The following is a 27,484-nucleotide window of genomic DNA, read 5'->3' on the forward strand; positions in this document are numbered from 1 at the left end:
ACATCCATGGATGCAGAAGATTTCTCTCAAAACAGGGGGGTGAGGTTCTAAGCCTCACCTCTGTTGATCCCCAATTTCTCACCTGATGGCCCCCCTGCAACTGTGCCTGTCTTAGGTTGTTCCTCCCTTGAGGAATCTTACCCATCTCTTTCTAACCAGTCACTTTCCGGGGCCATACAGGGAAATGTAAAGTTGGTAAGTGAGAGAGAAGTAGTATTGTTTGAAAAGGTTAGCTTTTTACTTCTTTGCAGATTTATGCCCTGTAGCTTCTATGCCCAGCATTTGTCTTGAGGTATCTTTACCACTTGGAAGAATTAATGATACTCGGTAATTTCGATATGAGGCATGAATTCTACTTAAGGGTTGTAATTAGGAAGGAAGAAGAAAAGCTATAGAAGTAGCAGACAGAAGAAAACATGGGAAGATTGATTATTTCTTTGACATATCTTCTTGTAGAGTAACTTAAGCATGTATAGGTTTTAAACTACTAATTAAATTGTGTACACACATTAACATAATAGGAATACAGCTACATAACAAAAGCAGACCTACAATTACCAGCCATATCCAGTGAAACCAAGAAAACCAGTTAGGCACCCTAGGCATTTGTGAAAACTTATCAATGATATGATGGATATTGTCTAACTGAATTTGAATAGTTTGAGAAAAATCAGACAAATTAAAACAACACATTCCTGGGAACTGTTCACATCCCATATGTTCTTTTAACAGTAGATAGTCTATAGTCGCAAGATTTTGGAGTGCTGTAACTTGCACTTCTCCTAATTCTTGGTTGAGTTCCAACAGTATAGATCCAGTCAAATTTGTTGTTTTACTGTATGCACAGGCCAGCTTAGATATCTCCTTCTTCATTCCAATGGCAAGTCCAGGAACTGGTGGAATGAATGCAGCTACAACTGCAACAGCGCCAGGATCGTTGTTGAAGTTTTTTGATGATCATCTTCTGGAATGACTCTTCCAGAGGATGTTGATGTTGGAAGTTCTTCTTCATATCGTATCTTAATTCGTTTTCTGGGTAGCCAAATTAGGCTTTGATCCTCTGTATAAACACAAAGAAACCCTTTGCCCACACTTTGATATGCCCTTTATCCCATTGTGAAGAACTTATTGGAGACCACCACACAGGAACTGCTTTTTTCTTTTTGAGAGAAAGGAATATTATCAGAAAAATGTACTTCCATAACTGATCATCTGACACCCTTTAAATGATCAAAATTAAGGATATTTAAAGCATGCATTAATAGTTGATTTGCAGTTAATTTTATCCTATCAGGGAGTAATCCCCCTTTTCTTTCTTTCTTTTTTTTTTTTTTGTTATCATTTATCTACAATTACATGAAGAATATTATGTTTAATTACCTCTCCTCTATACCAGGTCTCCCCCACAAACCCCTTTATAGTCACTGTCCGTCAGCATAGCAAAATGTTGTAGAATCACTACTTGTCTTCTCTGTGTTGTACAGCCCTCCCCTTTCTCCCACCCCCTCCATTATGCATGCTAATCATAATACCCCCTTTCTTCCCCCCCCACTTATCCCACCCTACCCATACATCCTCCCCAGTCCATTTCCCTGTGGTAACTTAGTCCATTCTTGGGTTCTGTGATTCTGCTGCTGTTTTATTCCTTCAGTTTTTCCTTTGTTCTTATATTCCACAGATGAGTGAAATCATTTGGTATTTCTCTTTCTCCACTTGGCTTATTTCACTGAGCATAATACCCTCTAGCTCCATCCATGTTGTTGCAAATGGTAGGATTTGTTTTCTTCTTATGGCTGAATAATATTCCATTGTGTATATGTACCACATACCACATCTTCTTTATCCATTCATCTACTGATGGACACTTAGGTTGCTTCCTTGGCTATTATAAATAGTGCTGTGATAAACATAGGGGTCATCTGTCTTTTTCAAACTTGAGTGCTGCATTCTTAGGGTAAATTCCTGGGTCAAATAATAAGTGTATTTTGAGCATTTTGAGGAACCTCCATACTGCTTTCCACAATGGTTGAACTAATTTACATTCCCACCAGCAGTGTAGGAGGGTTCCCCTTTCTCCACAACCTCGCCAACATTTGTTGTTGTTTGTCTTTTGGATGGTAGCCATTCTTACTGGTGTGAGGTGATACCTCATTGTGGTTTTAATTTGCATTTCTCTGATAATTAGCGATGTGGAGCATCTTTTCATGTGTCTGTTGGCCATCTGTATTTCTTTTTTGGAGAACTGTCTGTTCAGTTCCTCTGCCCATTTTTTATTGGATTATATGTTTTTGGTTTGTTGAGGTGGGTGAGCTCTTTATATATTTCGGATGTCAAGCCTTTATTGGATCTGTCATTTACAAATATATTCTCCCATACTGTAGGGTACCTTTTTGTTCTATTGATGGTGTCTTTTGCTGTACAGAAGCTTTTCAGCTGAATATAGTCCCACTTGTACATTTTTCCTCTTGTTTTCCTTGCCCGGGGAGATATGTTCAAGAAGAGGTTACTCATGTTTATGAGATTTTTGCCTCTGTTTTTTTCTAAGAGTTTTATGATTTCATGACTTACATTCAGGTCTTTGATCCATTTTGAATTTACTTTTGTGTATGGGGTTAGACAGTGGTCCAGTTTCATTCTCCTACATGTAGGTGTGCAGTTTTGCCAGCACCATCTGTTGAAGAGACTGTCATTTCCCCATTGTATGTCCATGGCTCCTTTATCAAATGTTTGGGTTAATGTCTGGAGTCTCTAATCTGTTCCACTTGTCTGTGGCTCTGTTCTTGTGCCAGTACCAAATTGTCTTGATTACTATGTCTTTGTAATAGAGCTGGAAGTTGGGGAGTGAGATCTCCCCGACTTTATTCTTCTTTCTCAGGATTGCTTTGGCTATTCGAGGTCTTTGGTGTTTCCATATGAACTTTTGAATCTTTTGAGTTTTTTCCTCAGTGGTTGCTCTCGGGATTATAATACGCATCTTTATAACACTCTTTAAATTAATACTCATTTAATTCCAGCAAAATATAGAAGCTTTGCTCCAATATTGCTTCATTTACCTCCCCTTCTTTGTACATTATTGTCAGAAATATTACAACTTCATATGTTATTAACCTCAACAGTATTATTTTGTACTTATTAAGCTTTATGCAATGATTTATTGGTTAAATCAGTTTTTAAAAGAATGATAATATATACAGTTTAAAATATATTTACATTTGTATGTTTTTTCTTTATATGGATTTGAAATATTTTCTGATATTATTAATTTTCAGCCAGCAGGATTTCTTTTAGTATTTCTTTTAAAACAGACCTGTTCATAACAAATTCAGTACTTATTTATCTGGGAATGTCTGTTTTCACCTTTATTTTTGAAGGATAGTTTTGCTGGTTATAGATTATTGGTTGTTAGCTTTTTCTTTCCGCACTTTGATTAGATTATTCTAATGCCTTCTGGTCTCTAGTGTTTCCCATGAGAAGTTGTGTTGTAACTGTTTTGTTCCCTTATAATTGCTGTTGTTTTCTGTTGTTGCTTTCAAGATACTAGTTTTTGTCAGTAGTTTCTTTATGATGTATCTAGGGGTGATGATCTCTGTTTTTGTCCAGGTTGGAGTTTGTTAAGCATCTTAGATGAATATTTTTCACCATATTTGGGAAGTTTTCAGCTTTTTTTTTTTTTTTTTTTCTGTTTTCTCCTCTTTTTTTGAGATTCCTGTTACTCCTATTCTGGAAGGTCTGAAAACTAGTCTCTGAGGCTTTCCTCATTTTCTTCATTCTTTTTTCTTTCTGCTTTTCAAATTCAGTTCAAGTTTGTTGATTCTTTTTCATCTCAAAACTACAGCTGAGTTCCTCAATTGAATTTTTCGTTTCAGTTATTATACTTAACTATAGAATTTTCATCTCCTTAATGATTAACAAATCATTGTCTTTTTTAATGAGTTATTGTCATTATCTGCTGTCTTTAAATATGGTTTCTTTTAGTTCTTTAGCAGTTATTTGGTAGACTGTTTCTCAGTTTGAGTTTGATGTATAAATTTTTTAAATGTGTATCTTGTGTTTTCTGTCTTTGTAAGGTTGGGGGATGTCAAGATTCATTGGGTTTCAGTTAATGAGTTTAACTGGAATGTGTCACTTAAATTGTAAAGGGTGTTTGATTAAAGATAGTTTTGGTTCTCTGATAAATGTATTAAGTGGGTTATTTGGACTGTTTTCTAGTAAGCAGCTGCCCTTACTGTCATAATCACTTGATAGTATTCTAATAGCAACTAAAGCTTATGTGCATATAAATTTGAATTTCTTAGCTATGCATAATATTTATGGGCCTATGATGAATCTTGTAGTTATAATTTCTATACTTGAATTTAAAAGACCGTTGGTATAACCAGTGGTTTAATATTTTAAATCCGATATTCCATTAAGTTTTTGGCCTTTTTAGAAGTTACTTGGTTGCAAGAACAGATCCTTCCAAAGTAGTCTAAGTAAAGGAGATACAGATGAATCTCATGGAAATAAGGTTCAGAAGTACAGCCCAGAGACATTGGAATGCTTCTGTTGTTTAGGATGCTATTCTCTGTGTGTGTGTCTGTCTCTGCATGTCTTGGTCTGCCTCACGTTGCATTTTCTCTCATTTCTGCTCTGTATCTCTCTTCTATTGCATTTCTGATTGCATTTATACAGAATGGCTGGTGGCTTCTGAATCCATGTAACCAGTTACATCTCCAGTGCTCATGGCCCATGTAACTGACCCAGCCTCTGTGTGCCAAGTTCAGATTCCTAGGGGGAAACTTCGATTTGCCCATCCTGGTCCAATTAGATGTGGTGGGTTGCATTCCTCTCTTTGTGTAGAATCTGTAGGTGATGACAGTTTTTCTATAAAGGGGATCTAAGCCAAGAGTGGCCTTACTAGTACAGTTTTTGGATGGGTTTGGTAGTAAACTCCAAATGTTTTGGTAACCTGATACTTTCTTTTGCTGAGTAAGTATTTAGAAACCTATTTCCAAAACATTGGTTGCATTATATAGAAGATAAAGTGTTATGTTTTAGTGGTTTCAATTTTGAAATAATTTGTGCATGAAAACTATTTGTGTACCTTGTCTGTATGTTGCCTATTAGTAAGTATTTTGAATTGTTAGGTGTTCATGGGTTTATTAAAAAAGTCTTTTTTTATTATGATAGTCTATTGAAGTATAGTTGATAATACAATATTACATGGTTTTAATTATACAAAATAGTGATACGACAGTTAACACATCATTATATATTGACCACAATTAGTGTAGTTACAATCTGTCAACATAGAATGAAGTTACAGAATTATTGACTATTCTCTGTGCTGTACTTTTATCCTTGTGACCAGTTAATTTATGATTGAGATTTTGTGCCTCTTTATACCCCTCACCTATTTCATCAACCCACCTGTACTCCTTCCCCATGGTAACCTCTAGTCCCTGCTTGGTGTCTATGAGTCTATTTCTGTTTGTGATTTTTTTTTTTTATGATTCCACCTGTAAATGAAATCATAAGGTATTTCTCTTTCTCTGCCTGGCTTATTTCACTTAGCATAAGGCACTCTAGGTCCATCTTAGCTATTTGTAATTTCAAAGCCTGGGCTTTTGAGGTCTGTTCTGTATTCCCTGCCAAATCTGGCTTGCTTTGTTGTCCTTAGCTATTTTTGTTTGAAGTTTTTAGTGCTTTTAGTATTTTGCCTTTTTTTTTATCAGATAACTGCCACTATCTTAATTATAGCCATATAAGTCAGAAAAACTAATCTTTTCCTAACTGATCTCCTTGCCTTCAGGTTTCTCTCTCTAATACATATAAAGAAGTCTAAAGAAAATAAAGATCACCATAGTTGCCAAATATACCTCTTGCTAACACTTGCCTTCTAATCTACTTCAAAAATCAGGACCTCACTATATGTGTATGTGTATTATATATAAGTATATAATATTTGGTAGTATATTTCTCATGTTTTGAAATAACCTTCTATACCATGGTTTTAAAAACTGATTGCAACAGAAGTGTAATATTCTGTAGGTTATCCTCTAAAATAAAAGCATTCCAAGGTCAAGAAAATCTGGGAAATGCTGAATTTGTTTAGTCCTGTTCAGTTGACTTTTAGATTGCTTCCATTGTTTTACTATAATAAACATGTACATAAATTTCTGTGTACACTGTTTCCTGACTAAAGGTCCATAAGAACTGTGTCAAAGGATATGAACATTTAACAAAAGTCTCTTCATATATTAATATGTAAAAACATCCTATAGCATATCTGTCTATATAATTTCAAATTAGGATCATACTTTATATAAACTATTTTGTACCTGCTTCTCACATTTATACATATGTATATAAATCATGTTCTGTGAAGGAAAATTGTATAATGTGTATGGTTGTTTCCCTGTGATATTTATGCAGTATGTTTTTATTATATTTCATTGTGGGTGGCAAAACTTTCAAGTTCATTTTTAAACAACAAAAACTTCTGGTTAAGCACTTCTGGAGCTCAGATGGTGAGAACTCTTCTCAGTGTTTACATTTTTAGGGGCTCAATAAACAGTACTGTTTCTCACTGTTCAGGTAGAGCCACTTAAAAGAAAAAAGTAAATCAGGCAAATAGAAATCCAAATAAATATTGTCACTGAGAAAAAGCTGGGTTCTATTGGAGGTTGTTGCTTAGGTGTAAGCAGTGTGTAGCAGTGTTGGGTTTTGTGTTCCATACTTAATATACTCTGTGTGTGTTGTGTGTGTGTTCTCTCTGCCCCAGTGCACACCACCAATTCTTGAACCTCCCATAGGGTGTCTGTGAACTCATTCCTGATGCTTTGTGCAGGAGACAGCACCAGATTCCTCAGTTATAAGGGCTCCATCCTACAGGACTGCCCTTCCAACTCTGACTCTGGACACCAGTCACGAGCCTGAGGCTGTTAACCTGTCCTTCTGACCCACTGGCTACAGATTGGAGGTTCCACTGACCTTCCCTTTAGGTTCGGTTAACTGGATTGAGTAGCTCACAGAACTCAGGAAGGCATGTTTACCAGTTTAATAAAGAATATCATAAAGACACAAGTTAACAGCCAGATGAGGAGTTTCATGGGGCATGGTCCCAAATAAAAGAGCTTCTGTCCTCGTGGAGCTTGGGGCTGGCTTGGTGGCATGTGGAAGCATTCTGGTTCCCCAAGCATGGAAGCTTGCTTTCTTTGACAGGGAAGCAGGATTCCCTCCCCGTCCCCCTCCCCAAAAAAGACACATCACAGGGCAAAATGTTCTCCTCATGGGTTTTGTGAGGGCTTCATTGCATAGTTATGATTGACTAAATCATTGGCCATTGGCTGATTCAACCTGCAGCCCCTTGCCAATCCCCTTGGATGAGGTCCAAAAGTCTTTCATTAACATGATCAGATAACCATTTCACCTTTAAGGCTCTGAAGTGTTTTCAGAAACTGGATGAAGACCAGATAACCTGAGAAATACATGTTTGGTCATCTGAATGACCAAACATAACATTTCTTATAACTATTATATTGCAGGTTTCTTGTAATCTGTTAACAAATTTAGATCTTGAACTGCCCACTGAGAGAAGGGTTATGTCTGCAGAGGATGTCCCCAGGATCATTGTCTTATTTATTTTACCATTGGTTCATTCTGCTCCAGTCCTTGATTCAGAGTGGCATTACTGTGTGATAAAGGTAATTTACTCCAGTTTAGATTACACAACCTTCTCATGAGGTCTGCTCTACAGGTTGGCTGTTTGTCTGATTCTCCGAGGCTGGGGACTCCCAGCAACAAAAGATTGGAGTAGAACTCTGTGGTCAGTTTAGTGGGCATTCCTTGGGAAAGTCTCTGCTTACCTGGTTATTATGTGTAATTATTGAGGTAGATGATGATAGGCAAGTAGAGGTGCTTTGAATTAGTTTCCTGGGCCCTTGAATTCTCTGTCTCTTGTGTTTTATTCTTAGTTTTGTTGCAGGCTTGTGAGCTACGTATGGTGTAACCTTCAAATGTGCCTGTTTTTGGTTGTCAAGCACCCCAGTTCATCAGGGTCTGAATGATGTCCTCTATTCTTGCATATTCTCTCGTTTGGACCCATGAGCCTAGTGAAATCAAGTTTCCTTGGATTCTGTTGGGATAGTGTATGACCCGGTTCTATTTGTGATAGCTCTGCCTCTCCTGTCCTTCTATTTTACAGCATAAGAGCTGATTTCTGATCACAGTCTGGAAGTTGGAGGGCCCCAGATAGTTTTCTTGCATCAGGACCCAGTAGTTTCTGCTGCCATGAATGGGAGACACTCAGTCTCAAGGACCTGTGGCTACTGGTGTTCTTAGTGTGGCTGCAGCTACTTCATGAGTAAATTAACTGGCCAGTGGGCCTTTCCTAAGTGTGACCCTGAACTTTGAGTGCTAGTACCATACCTATCCTTCGTCTAGCCAAGGGCATGAAGATATTTCCTCCATTGCTGTTGGTAGAATCTCAAACCCATCTGAGAATCTGAAATGACTGTTGGCTTCCAAGCACAAGAACTGTGTAGTGTCACAGAATACATAGTCATAATTGGCTATAATAATCATTGCTGCTGTTTTACCCTCTGGCTGTATGGTTGCAGATGTAGCTAGTTGTGTCTTTTGAACCAAATCATAAACTGTTTGATATTGTCGGTCTTCCTCCCCTATTTTAACTATCATAATGTGGCTGGTTTGCTCTGCTTGACAGATGAAGTGTAAGATTTTTACTGGGTTAGAAACACACTCATGCCCTGAATATGTAACCATCCTGCCTAGACTGTATGTTCTAGTTTCCTCTGGGCAGTGTGGTTGTTATTGACCTGACTTTGTAAAATTTTTTCCACTGAGACATCAGGTGATTGATGGCATGCCTGGAGCTGGATAGTCAGTCAGTCACTTAGTTTTGTATCAAGTTTTAAATACTACCAGTAACTGATGACATCATCACTGCCCTGCTGTGCATCTGTGAGGCCTGTGCCGCATGTCTCTTCTCTGTTCCCTGGGTTCAGATTAGCACAATAACTATACTATATAATTCTTTTAAATCTAAGGTACCATCTATTTTTGAATGCATCTTAATTATAGAGATACTAAGCTTTTTCCCCCAAGTTTTGAGAAATATTTCACATACATTGTTGTATAAATATAAGGTATGATGGTTTGATTTACATATATTATGGAATGATTACCTCAGTATGTTATGTGGTAGTTTCATATTATTGATGAACTGTAGTTTTTAAAGTTGGCACTAGAGATTAAAAGACTAAAGGACTCCTTAGCCCTTTGGTGCTCCAGCTACTTGACTTTCAGTGGTTCTGACCGCTGGTGGTCTGTCCCAGATGTGTTGTGGCATGGATTCACTGCAAAGTCTTGCTGGCCCGCGTCATGACCAGATTCACTCAATGCTCTTCCAATCTTCTGCTTTCCCTCTAATGTACTTAATTGTCAAGGATGGCATTGCCATCTGATCCAGTTATACCATTAAACATTTTTTATTTAATCCTGCCCTTTTTAGTACCCCTTTTCCTCCCCAGCCCCAAACTCAGTTATTTCCTGTTCATACTTGTATGATGTGGATTTTAGCGGGTGGTTATCAACATGCTGGGCTATGTACGCTATTGCTTGGTATGGCTTTGATTGCTTCCTTTATCTTTGGAATCATGCTGTTGAGTCCCAGGGGCTTTGCCACAGAACTGTCTATGCGCATTTAATTTAGGGAGTTACAGGGGAGAAACAAAAAATCAGGCGGGGAAGCAGACACTGGATAATTTTTCTTTTGTTCCTTGTGGCTCTTTTAATCTAAATTCTCATTTTCCCAAAGCCTTCATTCATAGGAGTGGGAGCTTCATTAGGCTAATTAAGTCCCTGTGTCATTGGTGAAGTCCCATGGACCCTGGTGGTTTGTCACCTTTTGAAATAAGGGCTGACTCCTGTGACCTGGCACGTACCAGACTGACCTTGAGAAAGTTCCAGAACCAAGGATCTGGGCCTCCCTAATCCTGGGCCCTCCATTTTTTAGAGAATTGACTGTACAGCTCTTACTTCTGCCAAGATTATGTGTTACCCTGTTCTGTGTCTTAACCAGAGCCAGTAAGTTACAGCTTCTGCTTTCTCCTCAGAATTGGGTACTTTATAAAATGATAGTTGGCAAACCTGCTGGCAAAGCTCGTGACTTCGTAATTTGGACAACCTGTTACTCTCATAGAGTGCCCCAGCTTCATCTGATTCACTTCAGTATCCCCGGGTTCCTTGATGTCTGTCAATCTCTGTCTGGGTCTGCTTCCACCTTGTATGTTGCCCTTAAATTTGTCTTGGTGGTGGGGCCATCTGATTGTTTGTTATTCAGAACTTTAGGCCTGAGCCAATACGTAAGTTTTCTAATATGTTCTTCCGAAACTAACTTTGTGTTTTTATCCCTAAACAGGGTTGAATGAATGATGTTCTGATTCTCATTGAAGCCACACTAGCTAGACTGTTATTCCTGAGCTGCTTAACTTGCCCATGTATCTTAATAATAAATCACTGTAATCTCAGGTTAACTGAGTGTCTGAGCCCTGGTCCTTGAAGCCTTTATAAACATATAATTTAATGTAGAGTGAAAGATACGGTATTTTTAAACCTCTGACTTCCAAAGCATTTCAAAAAAATTTTTTTTATCTGTATGTAAGGGTATGTGGAGGGAAGACAATAAGTCCCTGAAAATTCTAAGTAATGTACGGTAATTGTATTTTTTTAGCATTTTATTTTAAAATAAAAATCTGGAAAAATAAAGATGAAAGGCATAAAAATAACTGGCTAAAAATATTTCCATTTTTGACTGAATTAAAAATAAATTAGCTATTTTCTTTTATTTTAATAGGGTTACACATCATTTTGGAATGACTGTATATCATCTGGATTACGTGGCTGTATGTTAATTGAATTAGCATTGAGAGGAAGGTTACAACTAGAGGCCTGTGGAATGAGACGTAAAAGTCTATTAACAAGAAAGGTAAGGGATGCTAAATTAAAGCTTTTAAAAGAGCTCGTGCTGCATAAAAATAAAGAATTTCTGTTAATAGTTATCAAATACTGAAGAGGAAGCTCATATTGAAGTATTGAATTGTGTTTCTGTATCTTCTTTGCATTTTTATTTGTATATAATAAATAATGTAATTCATTGTTAGGATCACTGGCCTTTGCATCTTACACATTTTCAGAAAGACTCCAAACCTCAGTTGTTGTTTCTGAAAGCCGTGGTTTGGAAAGATCTGACATAACTTTCAAGTTATATACAACCCAAAGATGTTACTGTGCAAATTAATTACTCATAGCTTTTGATTTTCTTAGCTGACTGTGAGTACTTTTCAGATCTCTTGTCTTTTCCACTATGAAGGTCTGTGTAAACAGATTTCTGGCCCGTTTTAAGAAATTTTTACTTCAGCCTCAATCTCAGATATTCAAGACTGTTTCTCTTCTAGTCTGTTGTTCTAATGGTTGCTTGTTGTCATGGTGTTTCATAACTGTTTTTTTCTTGCTGCATCATCCTAATGGAATCCAAAAGGTTTTTAAGAACAGAACAGTTTTTGATTGACATGCCAGAGTGGTAATCCTATAGGAAAGGTCATTACTATAGCTTTGAAAGTTACATGCAAAGTAATACAGTAAAGCAGAAAATATTCCTTGTGGGTTTTTAAAATTAAGTCTAGTCATTTAGAGTAGAGTCAAAAGAGCTGGCACAGATTAGTTTTATAATTACTATTTTACATAATTACATCATAAAGCAGAATATAATTTTTAATTTTACTATGCAGCCATGGATTCATGGATGGAAAAACCTTAAGAATCTTCTATTAGAGTTATCAATAAAATATATACATAGGTTGTTAGTAATTATAGTAATTATAAGTAATTTCCATTAATGTTATAGAGCCCTGCTTTAAAGTGAAAAGATTTTGTTACAGATTCTTTTCATGGGAATAAGAACCAATTTTGTGTTGGCTATCAGCACATTACTTGTTCTTTGTTCTTCTATTCATTCATTTTATATTTTAATTAATGCTTAAGTCTACCATACACGGTGTTTGCCCCTGGGAATATAGTGGTGACCAAGAGGAATTCTCTGCCCGCATGTGCTTTGTATTTACGTCTGCTGAGGTAGTTTTGTCATTAGGATACATACTCCAATGATGTGATTTAATTTACTCACTTAAAAATAATACTGATTTTAAGATAATGCATATATAGTAGTTGCAAGATCAAACTACATTAAAAAGCTTATCACAAAAAATAGCAATCTTCTATGCACTCTTCCTCATACTTTAGTCCTGCTCCTAGGAGGCAACCATTATCAGTCTTTTATTAGTTTCCTAGGGCTGTTTTAACAGATTACTACAAACCTGGTGTCTTAAAACAGCAGGTATTTATTCTCTCACAGTTCTGAGAGCCGGAATGTGCGGTGTTCACTTTGTCTGAGGGAGGTTCTGTTCTAGCCTCGCAGCTTCTGGTGGCTCCGAGTTCTCCTTGGCTTCTGGCTGTCCCTCCCTGTGCTCTGTCTTCACATCAGCTTCTCCTCTGTGCCTTCCCTTTGTGTGTTTCTTAAAAGGACAGTTTTCTTGCATTTCGAGCCCATCTGGATAATACAGGACAACCTCATCTCCAGATCTAATTTAATTTAATTTAATCTACAAAGACTTAACTGGGGATTAATTAGGCTCTGGAGGTTAGGACATGAGCACATTTTGGGGGACTGCCATTCAACTTGCTGCAGTTCTCTTAGTTATTTTGATGCCGGAGTTCTTGTTTGCAGAGCCGAAGAATGAGCTTCACAAACAGTCAAGGTAGGAGACCAAGGTACAGGCTTTTATTTAGAGATAAAGTGAAGGGACAGAGCTCCCGGCTCACGCCGGGAGGGGACAAGAGAGTCTATAGTGGTGCGTTGTCTAGGGGGTTTTATAGGCAGCTGAGGATTTTTCGAGACCATGAAAAAGCTTAGGGGTGTGGACTTGTTAAGTGGTCTCTGAATATTTAGAATTAACTAACACAAGCAACTTCCTCTGATGATTTCTCCCTGAGATACCAGCATCTTGGTCTGGGGGCACAGAAAACAAGGCCACCTGCTCAACCCCCCAAGGTGGGCTGAGGTATTGTTTGCTGAAGAGTAAGTTAAGAATTTCTAACGTCTTAACTTCTTGGGTATTAAAATGCAATCTTATCTTTAAGGTGGAATTCTTCCTTCCTTTTACTGTGTTGTTTATGCCTGGGCTTACTTGTTAAATTAGTTGCCCAGTTTGCAAAATCACTTCATCAGATCTGAAGGAGAAAGACAGCACATAGGCCTGGGCCTTTTAGTATGCTAAAGAGAACTTTACACATGATTATAAATGGTTAGCATAATAGAACATGTGCTACTCTTCTTTATTTAGGGAACATTAACTGATTTCACTGAAGAATGATTCTAGAGCTCAATCTTTAACATAGAGTTTTAGCAGGGGGGGTTTCCTTGCATGTAGTTACATTGCTCTGACTGCCAATATCCGGCCCTGACCCCTCGGGAGGCCCTCACCCTATTCTGACTACATTTATGGTCCCGGTCTCAATTTCTTTTGGCATTTACTTCTGCATTTTTAAATAGGTTTATTCTGCCATATTTTGATAAATCAATTTGAGATGCTGTTTACTTTCTATTAGAGTAGATGCGTATTTGGCTCCCTTATATACCACTTAACACCGCCTCCCATCTTTCTGGTAGAGTTAAATGTCATTATTTTTGACAAAACAGTCATGATTGTTTTGTATTACAGCTATGTTAATTTTGTTTTCTGCAGAGTTAAGTAATACCTTATGCTATTTTCCTTTCTCATGTAATTTTTTTTCTAGAGTTAACTCTTTAAAAAAGTTTTCTATGTATCCTTTTTTCTTGTTCATTAGAGAAAATTTAGCATTATTAATTTTTAAATGTTCAGATACATCAGGAACTCCCTTAAAATTTGCCTTGTGCTCTAGTCTGCACAAATTTCACTTTGGTGCTACTGGGATTTCCTGTCACAATTTACTGCTTTCAACCCCTTGTTTTCTGGATATAATATTTTGTTCACTCTGTGGGAGGAAACTATTTTGAGACTTTGCATGCATGAAAATCTCTTTATTGTACCTCGTTTTTATTTGACAGTTTGGGAATAGAATAGTTAGATTTAAATTATTTTCCCACAGAAATTTGAAAAAAATTTCCCTGTTGTCCTCTAGTGTGTAGAGTTACTGTTAAAGTCTGCTACCCTTTCGATTTTCATTTTTTTGGTGTGATACCTGATTTTTCCTCTGGGAGCATTTGAGGTCTTCTGTTTATTTGTGGTATTCTGAAATTGTATGATATACCATCATATCTCTAAGAATTTTGCATAGGCTCTTTCAGTCTAGAGGTGTGTGTTTTGGTTTTGGAAAGTTTTTTTTCTTATACTTCTTATATCTTCTGCACTCCATTTTCTAGAACTGTAAGTTGGATGTGGACTTCTTGGCTACTCATTTTTACAGTTTTTATTTTCATTTGCTTACTTCCCAGCTTTATTGAGAGATAATTGACATTCTCTTGGCCTTTCTGGTCTTTTAACCCTCTGTTGAGTATTTATTGTGGGTTTATGTGACTTTCTATTCTTATTTCATGGATATAATATCTATGTGTGAATCTTTGAGGATATTATGGCTCTTTAGCAAATTTCTGTTGTTTCTTCAAAGCTCTTACTTTCTTTTTTGGTGTCTTTGATGTTGAAGGCTTTCTTTCAAATATCCTATCATCCTTGGTTACCTTTATATTTAAGAATAAGGCTTCCCCCTCCCAAGAAGAAATACACTTAATAGAAATTGTATGTATGGACATAAGAATATTTACTATTAGGTTATACATTCTGAATTTTATTAAGGAGTTTAGAACTTTTAAGTTATTGAAGAATTTTAAGTAGAAACAGTGGAGTGTTATGATAAGATTTGCTTTTAAAAAGATCAGGGAGGAGAATGGATTGAAAAGGGCTATAACTAGTTCAGGGAGGCTAGCTGGGAAATTTAATGCAAATGAAGGATAACCAGATTAGGTAGACTAGAATAATTGTAGAGGAGAAAAGAAGTAGTACATTTGAGAGAGATTAGGGGACAGAATTTCACAAGAAAAAGATCCACCCATATCCAGGTTATTGTGACCCTGATGTCAGACCTGTTTCAAGAAGTGTGCATGAGGTGGGTGTTGAGGCCAGATGGCAGTGGATTTAAGGAGTAAGTGGGAAGGAAGAAAGAAGTGGTGGTATGATTGTAGTATATAGATGTAGAACTTTTCCCAAGGTTTTCCTTTCTTTTTTCTTCTCTCTTTGACCCCCCTATTATAAAAAGTGTGGCCTAGAATAGCACTGTCAGGTCAAACTTCCTGTGATCTTGAAAATATTCTATCTCTGCACTGACCAAATACAGTAACCACTAGCCATATGTGTCTATGAGCCAGATGCTTGAAATATGGCTAGTGCAATTTGAGACATGCTGTAAATGAAAACACACTGGAGTTTATAAGACTTAACATGGAAAAGAAGTGTAAAATATCATCTCAATTAAAAAATATTAATATTTTGGCTCTAGTGGGTTAAATATATTAAAATTTCACCTGTTCCTTTTCCCTTTCCCTTTTAAATGCAACTAAAAAATTTAAAAATAGATTTGTAGCTTGCATTTGTGGTTTCTAATTATATTTCTATTCATGCTGTGGTCTCAAATATATATTGTATGTATTGCTTAAGCTTTCATAAAATTAAAAAGAGAGGACACATTGTTGACAAATTTAAGAGAGTACTGTTGCATTTTTAAAATAATGCTGTCAAATTTCATAGCATTTTAATAGCCAAAATGAAGTAACATAATATTCAAATTTGATATTATAGAATTTCAGCTAGAAATTAATTGCTTAGCTAAAAACATTAACGAAGGCTATAGGTATCTAAATATTTGGCTAAAGAAGCATAGTATTTTCTCTCATTTCCCACTTACGGGTTTTTCTATACTTAAGATGGATTCTATATCCATCTGAACTTTAAGAAGTTTTGTAGTATTTAAAAATTTTATGTAATCAAACCTATTGCTGTTTTCAAAACTCCTGAAAAAACCTTTTCTTACCCCCAAAATTATATTTCACATGTAAATCTTTATCTTTTGTTGTGGTGTAAGCTCTGAGGAGCCAAGCCTGAACTTAGTTGTTACTTTTAATTTGTTAGCCAATTGTTTTAATAACAACTATTGAAATATTCAGTTCTCTATTATGTGAAATACCACCTTTATCATACATCGAATCCTTGTCTATAATTAAAATGTTTCTGGAACTAATAACTGTTTATAAACAGTGAATTTCTGTATCAGATAGCCCAAGGTTTAGTAGTGGAAGGAATTACAATGAGTATAAAATGTCCTAGTATTTTGCTTTACTAATTATTACACAGTAGTTTTATTTCATTCATGATTGTGGCTAGGTTAGGTTAAATACTGTGTTGCCTTAATGCAGAAGTAATATAAAATCTTAATGTTGATACTGCATGAATACATGGGGCTTTAAGTATGATGGATTATTTGCATGATTAAGCTTTTAACTTAAAGAGGTCAAGCCAGTAAAAAGGAATCAGTGGGTCATTTCATTCTTACTGTTTACATTTTAGGTGATCTGTAAGTCAGATGCTCCAACAGGTGATGTTCTTCTTGATGAAGCTCTAAAGCATGTTAAGGAGACTCAGCCTCCAGAAACGGTCCAGAATTGGATTGAATTACTTAGTGGTAAGCTTCTGCATGTAAACTGAAAACTGAATTCTGTTTGAAAGATTTTTTGTAAACGTTTAAAATCCTTTTTAAAGGAACTTAGACAAAATAGCCAAAAGCTTGTTTAGTTATTTAGGCACACTTGAAAGTTGTTAATCACTGAATGGAAAATTCGTGGTTTTTAAAATTTTATCCCCTTTAACAAGACGGAGCAGATGTTGAGTGAAATGTCATGTTCTTCTTTAAAGCTCCCATCATTCTTTATCAAAATTACCTCATGCTACCTTCTACTGGATAGGCTAGGTTAACCTGTGTCAACAAATAATCCCCTAACCTCAGTGGTTTAAAGCAAGTTTATTTCTCCCCCATGTTATAAGTCAGTCACAGGCTGCTTCAGTCTCATGCTGGCAGCCAGGCGGATGGAGCCATCACCATCTGAAGCATAGTCTGTCTGTCTTGTAAAGAGGAGAGCGTAGCAGATCATTCAGGCTCTAAGGTTCTGCTCAGAAATGACTTGTGGTTCAGATTTCATTGGTCCGAGCAAGTCACATGACCTTCCTTAAGTTGAAGGAGATAGGAAAGTGCTCCAGTAGGGAGGAGAATCTGAATTTCTGGGTTGATAGTACTAGTGACTACATTCATACTAAAGTTACTTGTGTATTTGTCTGATCTTCCAGGCAGAGAGCTGCTTGAGTATTGGACCTAAGTTATTTTGCTCTTTCTCTCCACTTAGGTAAAACATCGCTTCTGTATTATTATTTCATTTTCAGACATACTGTTCTTAGAGTAACTTTTAAAAACACTTGGACATTGTCAGAGATTGGTAATTAACGTGATGTAATTTTTCTTACTTGTAAATGAATAATTTCTGAAATAATAGTCCTATTGTGAGGATGTTCTATCAGGAAAAGATTTTGAGTTTTTCATGTTTGTTTATTTAAAAATTGAATATACATACTCCATTCTTAGCTAATATGGCAATAATGGGCCCTTTACACTTAGGACAGGGTTCATTCTTCCTACTTACTGATTGAGAACATAAGCTTATTAGCAAGGAATTTTTTTTTGACCACCCTTTTGTGGATTTTCTGATTAAAGTTTTTTTTACTTCATTGAGTAAGAACCTTTTAACTTGACCCATTTTTCCCCTTTTGTGCTTATACTAATTGGTATTGTCTTCAAATATAATTTCTTTTCTAGGGATCTTTAAAGTTACTTGCCCATTTAATGAAAGTTTGTTTGGTTAAAAGTAGATACCTATTCAGTACATTCCAGTACTTCACAGTGCCTAGCACTTTATCAGCTCTCTTCAGTAATGCCTCCCACTTAGGACTGAAGGCGAAATGTGGCCATTGAACAGACTCAGTGAGGGCATTAATGTTTAACTCTTTATGTTAAATATTAGCAAATAAAAATTTTTTAGATAAAAGTAGAAGTTACACTGTACTCTGATGTATCAGTTTGTACATTCTCTGGAGATCATAGATGTAAGTAATGACTTTGGGTCTTGCTCATGACAGTGTTGCCATCATTGGCCCATTACCACTTCTGGTAGTACACAAATTGTAATTTAAGTTCTCAACTGGCTCCAAGGAGGGTTTCTCAAAGTTCTTTTTACTTTATCGGCAGGTAAGAGTGCTAAAGCGCTTTTTATGGCATATAGTTGGTCTTATCTTAAAATTAATGTTACTGATACCCACTTTGGTGCCACTTAGCACTATTGAGGTGTTTTCAGATGCTCCATCCATTATAAGTCTATCATCCATCATATGTACTAATGGCACATTGGGATATGGTTTATTAATGTACCTTAGACCACTAAATTTCCTTTGACAGTTTATATACCTATCATGTAAGTGACATGCAAAGAGGTTGAATCTCAACATTTAAGGTGGCTGTATACTTCTTAAATTTACCTGGTATCTAACATTTTATGAATGTAGCTTATCCATGCTTAGTATGTGCTAACTGAACTTGGTTCTCAACCTGGAGTGCTGTTGGCACTGTTCTTCCTTGATTGAGGAGTGAAAAGATGGCAGAAATCATAAGCTCTTCTCAAAATATTTAAATGTAATTAAGATTTTGTAAAACAGTGTCCATTTGAATTAGGAATTTGCGTAAATGGCAAGGCTAATACTTAGAACAAGTGTTTTTTTTTGTTATTTAATATCCTGTGAAGTTTATGATGGCTGTAACTGTCAGTGTTGCCTATAGCACTTCAGTTGCCTGTTCCTGACATAGATTAGGAATGACCCATACTTTCAGTGTAAAAGAAGGGAATCCAGAGTGAGAGTGGAAACACATTTCTTTTAAGAACCCACTACTGCTCACCTAATGAAAGTACTGATAGCAATTTGTTAATTTTTTTAAAGCATTTTTTAAAATTGTGATAAAATGTACATAACATAACACTTAGCATTTTAACAATGTTTAAGGTGTTCTGTGGCCAGCTTGTTGATTTTTTTTTACACTTAGAAGTCACTGTTGACTTAAAAAAAATACTTAAATGAAGTATGGTTGATACACAATTTTATATTAGTTTCAAATATACAACACATTGGTTCAATAGTTACCCATATTACTAAATCCACCCCCTCCAACTAGTACAGCTGCTATCTGTCAACATAGGAAGATGTTACAGAATCACTGACTTCTCCATGCTGTACTGCTATCCCTGTGACCAAACTACATTATGATTGAATATTTTAGTGCCTCTTTATCCCCTTCGACCTCCCCAATCCTCCACCCAACCCCTTTCCCATGGTAACCATTGGTCACTTCTCAGTGTCTGTGAGTCTACTGCCATTTTTTTTTGTTCATTCTGTTTTGCTTTGTATTTGTATTGCACAAATAGGTGAAACGTGTCTTTCTCTGCCTGGCTTATATCACTGGGCATAATACCCTCTAGATCCATCCATGTTGTTGCAAATGGCAGGATTTCTTTTTTTTTTAATAGTTGAATAATATTCCATTTTGTATATGTACCACATCTTTATCCATTCATCTATTGATGGACACTTAGATTGCTTCCATATCTTGGCTATTTAAATAACGCAGCAATAAACATAGGAGTACATCTTTTAGAATCAGGGATTTTGGTGTCTTCAGGTAAATTTCTAGAAGTGGAATTACTGTGTTGAATGATATTTCTACTTTTAGTTTTTTGAGGACCCTCCATACTGCTTTCCACAGTTGGCTATACCAGTTGACATTGCCTCTGACAGTGTAGGAGGGAGTTGATTTTTAAATTTTTAAAAATGTTAGTTGCTTCAAGATAATGTGTGATAATCAGATTCCAGTTTTTGCAGCAGTACTGGCATAGGTATTTAAGTTTAATTTTTAAATTAAATTTAAAAAGTGCCTCTAAACTGAAAGAATCTTAAAATTCATTTGGGGGACATTTGTGTATTTCTAATAATTCTATAATTGATCAGAATTTAACAATATGGTTCTCTGAAAGTAGCTGGAGGAGGAAGTGGTGCTTAGAATAGGCCTTTGAAGGGTAAGGATGAGAGAGAAAGAAGGTGTTCTGTTGGGGAAAGTGGTAAAATCGGTGACCTCTCCTTACTAGCTAAGTCTGTACTTGCTACTTTGATTTTCAAAACTATGTACTGTACTATATTGTTAAGGGATACATGCATAGGGGTTAAGATTGTATGTAAAGAAAAGAGAATGATTAACACAAGTTGGTCTTAACACAAGTTGGTCTGGTGGATACCTCTGGCAGGGAAGGTACACAGAGGCATCGAAGGTCGTAGTAGAGGTTTCTTAGGGAGGTGATGCCTACAGGGTCATGGGACTACTGTTTACACTATACCTGTCTAGGAGGTAACACTATCAGTGTATTTTAAACATTTATATATTTATATATCTCTCATTAATTAAAAAATAAATATACATATATTTGAGGCAAAAACTTTTAATAAAGTTTAAAGACTGCTTACTATCTAAAAATGTTTAGCTTTTTGAAATCTTAAGACATGTAGTTGATCAAGTTGGTCACAAGGTGTCACTAGATTGCCAAATGTAGGAATAAATCTGCTTTTAATTTTTTAACATGATGTCAAGGAAAATAGAAGTTTTTTGTAGTGAAATTATGTAGGTACCTGTCAGCATGTCACTTTCACTGAAGTAGTTGTTGGCCAGAGGACATAACCTTTGAAGAACTTCACCTCTCTGTATATACTCAAAAGTTCCTTTGTAAAAAGAGTGAACTTAAATACATTATAAACATTTAAAATTTGCTTGCATAACAGTCTTTTCACATAGTGAATAATCTAGGAACTGCTGAATAACAATTTGGATCACAGTAACATCTTTTAATTTAGAATTTTGAACACTAATTCATCAGGCATTTATTACAAAGCATTCATTCAAAAGGTATTTGATAGTTTAAATTGAAGCAGCTAAATCTTTAGTAGGTATTAGAGATCAAACCTTTACTGTGTCTTTACTCACCCAACTATCTTCCTCCCATTCCAATTTATAATGGTGCCTTGAGTACGCTAATATGACTTTATTCTTTGGATTTAGCTTAATTTGATTCTTTTAAAAATAAAAGGCAGTAATGTCAGGATATCAAGATGCTTTGACCACTGTATTTTTTGGGGGGGTGCCAAAAAAAGTATTCAACAACATTTGCACATTGCCTGCGCTCTTTCAGCATTTTGCTTGAGAGAGTTCTTCATTTTTTCACGTATCTGAGGAGATCTGAAGAACAGTTTTGTTAGAGTGAACACAGAAGAAGGTTTGCCCTTTTCAGGAAATTGCTACAAAAGAAGATGATGTCTGAGGCTCTTTTTATTACTTTCTCTGAGGCAGAAATGATTGCTCATAAGAAGGTCTAATAATAAATAGAACACCTTATTTGAAGGTGTGTCTGTGTTCAGGCACTTCTTGTTTTTTAGTAGCAACAGTAAGTTGTAAGTTCACATATTTTGGAATTGAAATTTCTTACAGGAACTTGGTAAGCATTACTTGTTCCATTGTGGATAAGGTGTGGATAAACCTTTATATGACTTCAATATAATAGTAAGTTATAAACTGCTAATTACATTTATTTCCCATGAGAAAGAAAAACAAATCATTGCTTAGTAGCATTAGAGGGATTTTTGTGTGTTTTTAAGTCTGCAAAGAGAAATTTAACTATGGGCTTTTCAGAATAGGCTTTTTTTTTTCCTCCTGTTTTTGGTTATAGATAGCCAAGATAGTCTCCAAGGCATCGGGTACCTTCCTGTTGGACTACTGAGTTGCAGGGAATACTACTAGTTTGATAATTGACAATTTGGTATAAGTATACTTAGTTATTAATCCTAGAGTCTGAACTGTAGTTTTTTGTAGGCTTTTACATGAATTTGGCTATAATTATTTTATATTTATTAGTTTAAATTTCCAAAGTAAGTTAAGAATGTCAGAAAACAAAAATGTTGCCAATTCTAGCATAGTGTTTCAGGCTGCCCACTACATGCCAATGACTTTAGAAAACAGAGACCCAAACTGTCTGGTGAAAGGTGTAGCAGGCAGACATTCGTTGGTTAGGGTGGTTGGGGTGGACAGTTGGGTTGGTATAGCAATTAGAAAACTGGAAATCTTAACACCTTTGAAATATTTTGTGTTTCCATTCCAGTGTTCATTATATTCTGCATTTAATTGTTGGCTATTCGTAACATTGTCTTTTCTGCCTGGAGTGCAGGCTCCTCTTTCATAGGATGTTGAGACTTGCTGGATTTCAAGATACACCTTGAAAGTTCTTTCCCGGAATACTCCTTAACATCAAACTCAAGTGATTTCTTACTCCTCTGGGCTCTTCATTCATACTGTTTTTATGGCTCTGTTTCACATGTAATTCTAGCCAGGATAGTTAGTTGCATTATGAATCAGTTTCTTTAGCTTTATTTTAAATTCCTACAGAGTGAGAAATATGTCTTAATTAGATTTGTATTGTCAATATGTAATATTTTTAGACCATTATAAATCAGTACATTATTTCTGCCAAAATTCTGATTCTACATATGGATAAATAATAGCTAACATTTATATTGAGAGCTTACCATGTACCAGGTTCTATTCTTAACTTTACAGATGTGAAAACAGACAAATAGAAAGGTTAAGAAACCTTGATCAGGGTTGCACAGCTAGGAAATGACCAACTTGGAATTTGGCTCCAGAGCTTGCTGTTAGAACTTGTTATGAGTTAATGCTTTGTCAAGTTAACTTAATGATTTGTTAACATTAAGTGTAGGTATGGGCTTGTTTAACACCAGAAATTGAAATAAGTAGTATTTCCTTTATTATTGAATTATGTTATCTTTTATACTACTAGGGTTTTTAATCTGATTGGGCCCCAAATATATTTCAGTTCTTTAACTTTTTGAAGTTACCAAGGAAATTGAATGAATGATTGTTTTTCTTTTATGGAAGCTGATTTGCCAGGGTTTTTTATATGAATATCTTAGGTTTTCTTTAAATGTAGGAGGTGCTTCAGTTTAGTTATAATTCATGATACCAGCCTTCATTATTTGACAGTTTTTTTCTCAAGTCCTTCGTACAGAGTGAAACACAAAATACAAAATAGAAGTTCCAGATTATTTTTATTTAAAAAAAAACACTTATTTTTCTCATTGCATTCATGTTTCCCTTTAAATTATTTAGCTATTTATAATAGCCTCATTATAAGTTCTTGTCTGTCAATTCTACCATCTCTGTCATTTCTGGGTCATGTCTGATTTAGTTGACTGTTCTATTAATTTTTTTCCCCTTAGATTTGGGTCACATTTTCCCACTTCTTCACTGTCTAATAATTTTTTATTGGAAATGGGGCATTGTGAATGCTATGTTGTTGAGTGCTGAATTTTGTTGCCTTTTTTTAAAGAGTATTGACATTTGTTTTGGTAGGCAGTCATTTATGGATCAGCTTGTTTTTAAGCTTTTTTTAGGCCAGGTGTAGAGTAACTTTTACTCAAGGGCTAGTTTAGCCCTGCTACTAAAGTGTGCTTCTTCCTGAATCCCTTCTGAATGTCCTAGTTCAGTGAGACCTTTTCATTCAGGCTGATTGGCACTGGGATTTTCCTCAGCCCTGTGTGAACTCTTGGAATGATTCTGCTTACAGCTTCCGGGTAGCTACCCATTCTGCCTGGCCTTGCAGAGTTTCTCAGCTTAACATGCGTGGCTTTGTTTTCAGCCACACTCAAGGGAACACAGGGCGGATTTCTTGAGCTCTTACTCTGCATAGCTCCCTTCTCCAATCCTCTGCCTTAGCCACCTCGAACTCTGATCTCGGCCTTTTTGTCAGTGTGACTCCTGTGTTCTGCCTAAAGTCTTGTCCTCCTGCTACCTGGGGTGTGCCTTCCGGTGGTGAGCTTAGGCAGGAGTGGGCTTCAGGTTGGGTTGCTCTCAAGGGTCACAGCTCTGGGCTGCCTTTTGACTAGCATCTGAAAACAGTTTTTTCATATATTTTATCCAGATTTCTAATTGTTTAAGGTCAGAGGGCAAGTCCAGGACTGATTAATCTATCAGAGCCCCATATTCTTCAGTGTTGTTATTTTCTAATACAATTTTGTCTGTGGTCAACTGTATAGTAATATGCTTTAGAACAGTGTGGTCCATTAGAACTCTTTCTGTGCTGATCAGTCAGTAGCCATCAGGCACACATGGCTGTTGAGCTCTTGAAATGTGGCTAGTGCTGCTGAGGAATTTTTTTATTAATTTAAATTTAATAGCCCCATGTGGTTAATGGCTTCTGTAGGGTACAGTACAGTTTGTTTTCTCTCTTGTATTATAAAATTTCAACTTTATATCTTTTGTATATAATAAAAGTACCTTTGGCTGATCTTTAATAATGTCTCAATTTAGAAAATTACTATAGTGTTTTTTCACATTATAAAAATAGATGTTTCTTGGAGATCATTTGGGAAATAACAAAGTACACAAAAAAATTTTATCACATATAATCCCAAAGAAAAACCAAGATTAGCATTTTGGTCTATTATCTTCCAGTCTTCTATAAAGAAAGAAAGAAATTACTTGGTTTTATTTTCAATTATTCTGTATTGAAAGGAAATGTGCATAGATGACAGATTAAATTGTGAAAATGTTTTGTCCCTCTGGAATTAGCTTTATATTATTTGTTATCAATGACCAGCATTGCTTCAACAGGCTTTCCTGGCTTTATAGGCCAGGTATATATGTATATATAGCAGTTTCAGGAATAGCATATTAATCAGGAAACCTTTTTTGTGGGGTGTTTGTTGCAGATTGGTGTTTAACAGAAAAAAAACATTTTATTTTGCTGTTGACTGAATTTTGACAACAGCTGGAGAGAGGCCAAACATAATTTAAAATTTGCTCATTTCTACACTAGGGTAACTGATTTGAAGACTGTTCTCAGTTTGGTTATTTGAATAACCTGTACCTGAAAATGTGCCAGGTGCTTAGAATCCAAAGGCCTGGCCCTCCAGAGATTCATGGTTTAGTTGGCAAGAAAACTTTATTAGATTTTCTTCTGTTTCTCTGGAGGAAAAAAAAATCAAATCTTACTGTTCATTTTGACAGTATAAAAGTTTATAATTAGCAGATAATACTTATTTCTAATTTTTGAAATCTTTTGTTTAGGTGAGACATGGAATCCATTAAAGTTGCATTATCAGTTAAGAAATGTGAGAGAACGATTAGCTAAAAACCTGGTGGAAAAGGGTGTATTGACAACAGAGAAACAGAACTTCCTACTTTTTGACATGACGACGCATCCCCTCACCAACAACAACATTAAGCAGCGCCTCATCAAGAAGGTGCAGGAAGCTGTGCTTGACAAGTGGGTGAATGACCCACACCGCGTGGACAAGCGCCTGCTGGCCCTCATCTACCTGGCCCACGCTTCCGATGTTCTGGAGAATGCTTTTGCTCCCCTTCTAGATGAGCAGTACGATTTGGCCACCAAGAGAGTGCGGCAGCTCCTCGACCTGGATCCCGAAGTAGAGTGTCTGAAAGCCGGCACCAACGAGGTGCTGTGGGCAGTGGTGGCAGCCTTCACCAAGTAGCCCTGCTCGGGGTGAAGGGTTCTTCCTCCCGTGTAAACCAGTAGATTCTCTTCTCTTGACTTCTGGTTTTCTGCAGTTTGTACTTTCCACACTGCAATTGGCTTTTGTTTTATGAAATGGTGGGTGGCTTTTACTTTTTTGTATGTATGCAGGATTCTGCTGGTACGAGAGGCCTTCCTCTTTCTGTTTTAAAAAAATTTTACTGCCATATTGGCATTCCATTCCTTGTTGCCATTCTCACTGTTACCTGTTTTGGGTTTCTGGCGTGCTTTGACTTCAGAGTACCTCCAGTCTCCTCACATGCACATCTTTGGATTACCTCAGGTTGAGTTTCTCCCACATGTGCACATACATCTAGCGTTCTGCCTACAATTCAGACAAAAAGTCACAACAAGGCCTTTAACTCACCAAAGGTAAATATCTGTATCTATTAGGACATTTTATATACATAGACCTCAGTTGAGATGTATACTTAGCAAAATTATTTTTAAATTGAAACAACACAGTAAATAATATAAAATGCCCCATGGATTTTGCTTCCCATGTAAATCTGCTGTATTATTACATTTATATAATTTTAACTGTTAAATCATAAAGGTCCAATTGTTTCACAAAGCCAGTTTTGGATGGGCTGCATTCCAGTTATGCTGTATATAGTTGGAATTATATATAAATTGCCCCTTCTTCTGGCCACCCTGCCTCCATCTTAGTATTTTGCAAGATTTAATTAGTTGTACACCTGGTGCCCTTACTTGCTTCAGTCATTCTTATTTGATGGCAAAATAGACCTCTCATTATTGAAGGAGAAAGAAAAGATTTGTGTCTGATTGGTCCCAAGATTTTTTGAGCTGTGCCATTCATGGTACTCTTTGCACCTCCTTTTGGAATTTCTTTTGGTCTCGGTGTTCTTTTCATTTCTATAGGGAAGAGGCTTGTGACCAGTACTAATCTTGAGTACAGTTTTTGCTTTTTCTGTCCACAAGTTAATTAATATCTGCTCTTAAATGTCATTTATCTACTCATACTTTCTTGGGGTAAAAAAAATCAAATGTCAGTCGTAGCAGATGTTGCATGTAAATTGTTAGCAAGTAATGACTGCAACTCAGACGATTAGGAACTTTGTAACAGAAAGCTCTGCTATGTTTTAATTTTTATATACAATTATGATAATTAGCACATTGTAAGAATATAATCCTTTGCTTTTTAGAATTTATTTTTACTATTTCTTTATCACTGTTTATTGTATCACCATTGGTTTCACAATGTAAATACTACATATTGAGCAAATTAAATGTCAGATTTTTTATTATCATAGTTCATGTTGATAGTTGGGCTTTCAGGTGTTTAGAGATTTTTTTGGTTAACATTCAATGCAAAAGTACTAGATGGTGTATAACTCTAGACTTGAATTTTAAGGGATTCCCTAATATGTATACTATCTTTTTATCTGAAGTAATAAATAAACTATGATCTTGAAAGTGCCTGAATCAGAGCAAGCATGTTGTTTGTATTTTTGTATTCTGCCTTAGTTTTCTCTGTACCAAAGTTTTACATAGCATAGTGTGGTAATATTTCATTGCAGGGGGTGGGAGAGTTTTTCTTATGGGGCCAGATAGTAAATATTTTAGGCGTTATGTACCATATATGAATATGGTATTGCAACTACTCAACTCTGCTTCTTGAAAGTTACCATA

General features: G+C 36.1%; 1 protein-coding gene across 1 annotated transcript in view; it reads left to right on the plus strand.

Annotated features, from left to right (window-relative positions):
• The window catches only part of GOLPH3 (golgi phosphoprotein 3), a 65,811-nt gene extending 38,529 nt beyond the window's left edge, over positions 1-27,282 (plus strand). Inside the window, exons 2-4 of the mRNA XM_036926598.2 lie at positions 10,859-10,990; positions 16,659-16,773; positions 25,366-27,282. Of these exons, the coding sequence (XP_036782493.1) occupies positions 10,859-10,990; positions 16,659-16,773; positions 25,366-25,790 (672 nt within the window). The 3' untranslated portion in view covers positions 25,791-27,282. The remainder of the gene's footprint in view (positions 1-10,858; positions 10,991-16,658; positions 16,774-25,365) is intronic.
• Positions 27,283-27,484: the final 202 nt, after the last annotated feature.

The sequence above is a fragment of the Manis pentadactyla genome, chromosome 2, assembly GCF_030020395.1.
Source record: "Manis pentadactyla isolate mManPen7 chromosome 2, mManPen7.hap1, whole genome shotgun sequence".
NCBI classification, from domain to species: domain Eukaryota; kingdom Metazoa; phylum Chordata; class Mammalia; order Pholidota; family Manidae; genus Manis; species Manis pentadactyla.